This window comes from Varanus komodoensis, unplaced genomic scaffold (genome assembly GCF_004798865.1).
Source record: "Varanus komodoensis strain SLA01 unplaced genomic scaffold, ASM479886v1 scaffold44_3, whole genome shotgun sequence".
Classification (NCBI taxonomy): domain Eukaryota; kingdom Metazoa; phylum Chordata; class Lepidosauria; order Squamata; family Varanidae; genus Varanus; species Varanus komodoensis.
The window spans coordinates 2255883-2259035 of NW_025336010.1; the positions used below are offsets into that span (position 1 = coordinate 2255883).

The 3153-nt window shown below is 66.8% G+C and overlaps 1 protein-coding gene across 1 annotated transcript in view; it reads right to left on the bottom strand.

The window, feature by feature from the left end:
- Positions 1-214: 214 nt before the first annotated feature.
- The window catches only part of LOC123030376 (proline dehydrogenase 1, mitochondrial-like), a 16142-nt gene continuing 13203 nt past the window's right edge, over positions 215-3153 (bottom strand). The window contains 4 exon segments of the mRNA XM_044444245.1: positions 215-705; positions 1623-1711; positions 1814-1912; positions 2367-2542. Of these exon segments, the coding sequence (XP_044300180.1) occupies positions 512-705; positions 1623-1711; positions 1814-1912; positions 2367-2542 (558 nt within the window). The 3' untranslated portion in view covers positions 215-511.

Genomic DNA, 3153 nt, shown 5'->3' on the forward strand with positions numbered 1-3153 from the left:
AAGCAGGACTAATGTGGGGCCCCATCCAGCGTTCATTCGGTGCTGCTGCAGTCAGGGAGAGATGAGCCCCAAACCACCACCGAGTTCTTGCGAAAAAGCAGGAGTCATCGCAGTTTGCGCAATGCAAGGGAAGCGGCAGCCCCCCTCTGGTCGGGACTGCAGGCCTTCCCACGCCCAGCAGGCACCGCTACACAGCCCACAGCCACACTGACGCTTCTGCAAGGAAACTTTATTCGCGACTCCACCCTTCGATGCTGACAAGGCTAAGCCGGGCTCGCAGGAGGCTGTTCTCACACGCCTGAGCTGGGCAGGCCGCCGGGCTGGGCTGGGCTGGGCTGGGCGGGGGAGTGGGTTGCAGCCCCCGCCTCCATAGCAGCCCCCACACAAAGCATGCCAGAGGCCATGTCAGGGTGTGAGGAAGGGGCACGGTGCTCCGGGCCCTCTCCAGCGAGGTGGGCGCTTGCTTTCAGCAGCTTTGCTCCCCCGCAGGCGAGGCCGCCGGAGTGCGGCCCTAGGGCAAGCCTGGCGCAGAGAGCAGTGTGCCGGAACAGAAGCGCCTCTTCAGCTCCGCCCAGAGCAGGTCCTGCTCCTCCTTGGCCCGCGCCAGGAAGCCCTTGTTCTCCTGGGCTCTCCGCGCCAGGTACGGCAGCACCTCGTTGACAGGTCCATAGGGAACGTACTTGTACACGGGGAACCCAGCTTGACCTGGGGGAAGGCGGGAGGAGAAGCGCAGGTGAGCCTCGGCACTCGTGCTCGGTCTGGGGCCGGGCGCAGCCAGCCTGCTGGGAAGCAGAACGCAGGCCGCCCTGGCGCCGGGGCACGGGACTGCGGCATCTTCGAAAGCACGGGCAGACCGAGTCTCTAAGCGGGAAGGAACAAGGCGACGCAGGGCAGGCTGGCGCAGCTTGCAGGCCTCCCAAGGTGGCGCATCCGGCTCCTCCGCCCCGGACCACCACCTGCGCTTGCTCCAGTGCGTGGGCCACCTCCTCGGCTTCGAGCAAAGCACCTGTGCCTTCCCCACGGATGCCGGCTTGCCTGGGCGTGTGTGGGCCTCGCGATCAAGGCCTCAGTGGACCTTCGGGGCTGGGGAGGTGGTGCGCTCCTCATGTGTTGTATGCTATCCGGTTCAATGCGGGGCTTTTGCCAGCGGGGCTGGGCAGCCCCAGCGGAGACCCTGGCACATGGAGGGGATGAACCGGCCGGCCCTGCGGCCCGGGTGCCCCGGCGAGCAGCAAGGAAACGCCAGGAGAGGTGCAGCAGCAGACCAAGACTGAGCCACTGCGCAGAGGTGTGCACCTGGGACGTTCCAAAGACCAACGCTGGGGAAGCCACAGGGGGCTCCGGAAGCTTGGCCGAACATGCAAATGGGGCAAATGCCCCGTGCTGGCAGGGGACGATGGGAATTGTAATGCAAAGCCTTTGGAGGGCAAGACAGCCATGGTGGGCACGTCATAAGCGGAGCCGGGGGTCAGACGAGATGGCCAGGAGGCCCCTTCTGACTCGCTCTGTTTCTCCGTTTCTCCAAGGTGCATCTGGGGAGGAAGCTCTCCCGGCAGGAGCAGAGGGTGGGCCGCCTCAGGCCCTTCCAGTTCTCGGAGCGCCATCTGGCTGCACTGACTCACCAAGCGGGAAGGTGATCTGGTCGCACATGCCCAGGAGCTGCCCGAAGTAGACCTTGTTCTCAGCGGGGTGGAGGCCGAGGCTCGCCATCCTGCAGGCAAGGGCAGCCGTCAGGGTCACTGCCCCCCCTTGGCCTTCGGCCTGCCCGGGACGCTGCCGGGAGCCTCCCCAGGGCTGCCTGCCGCTGACATACCTGCGAAGCGTGAACTCGACGGTGTCTTTGTTGTGGGAAGCCACCATCACGTTGGCCCTCCGGCTGTGCCGAATCTCCTCAAGGATGTAGTCCAGGCACCTGCAGGAAGAGTGGCTGCTCCTGCTCATGAGTGACCCTTGAATGCCGCCCCATCAAGGCAGCGCACAGCCACTGAAAACAATTCCTTTCTAGCACGGCGTTTGGAGCACAAACCCTCCCAAGCTTGCAAAAACCCACCTCTTGAAGAGGCTGAACCAAAAAGAGGCGCCTTTGCCCCGCAGAAGCCAGGAGGGTGCCTGGCCCACCGCAGTCTTCTGGGAGCTTCCCTGGCACCGGTGCTGCCCCCGGGCCACACCCGCCGTCCTGAACGGCCAGCCGTCTGCTGGCGAGCCGGGCCATGAGCCGTGGACGGCTTGAGAGGCTGACGCCGGCCGGCCGGCCGGCCGGCCGGCCCCTGGGGCTGCGGGAGGCGCAGTCTGGCCGCCTGCCTGCCGGCTGGCCCTGCCAGGCCCCTTCCCCGCCAAGGGCTCCCTGAGCGGCCGCCTCCTCCCACCTGTGGTACATCTCACTGGTGTGCTCGTAGGTGGCGTTGATGGGGTCCTCGTATCCGACCTCGGCTGCCCGGCTCCGCTCCTGCTCCATGTAGGCGCCCCTCACCAGCTTGGCCCCAAAATGCCAGCCTTCCCGGCGCGAGAGCTCCACGTCCACCGTCACGTTGTCATAGGCGTTCTGGTGGAGAGAGCCAGGACGGTGGCAGCTCCCGCAAACGGCTCAGGGACACCCCGCGCACCCGAGGCCCTCCTCCTCCTCCTCCTCCTCCTCCTCCTCCTCCTCCTCACAAGGAGGTCCATCAGAGAACAAAAGCGTCCCAGCACAGAGCAGCCTCCAGGTTCTGGATAACGACCCTGGGCATCCCTGACCCGCGGCTGTGATGGCCGGGGTGGAGGGCAGCGGCTGTTCCAGACACCTGGCCGCCACGGGGTTTTGTGCTGAAGCAGCAGTGCCGTGGCCCCGGGCCACCGCTCCAGCCAAAGCGCCGCAGGCTCTCCAGCCACGTTGCTTGCCGAGCCGATTCAGCTGCCTGCGGTGGCCGAGGCCCAGCACAGGCTCAGCAGCCTCCCTCTGCCCGGCCCGTGCATCCCCTGCCCCCAGAGTCGGCCTGGCCGCCAGGGACAGAAGGAGCGATGTGTCCTGGCGTGGTCCCAGGCCATCCCAGCTGCTCACGTGCCAGCGAGACCCAGGCCCTCAGGACTGCTTGCCCGCCCGCCCCCCCACCCTCCCGTAGCACGGGTACAGGGTGGAGGCAAGCGGCCCCCCCCCGGTCAACCTTCGCCTGCTCC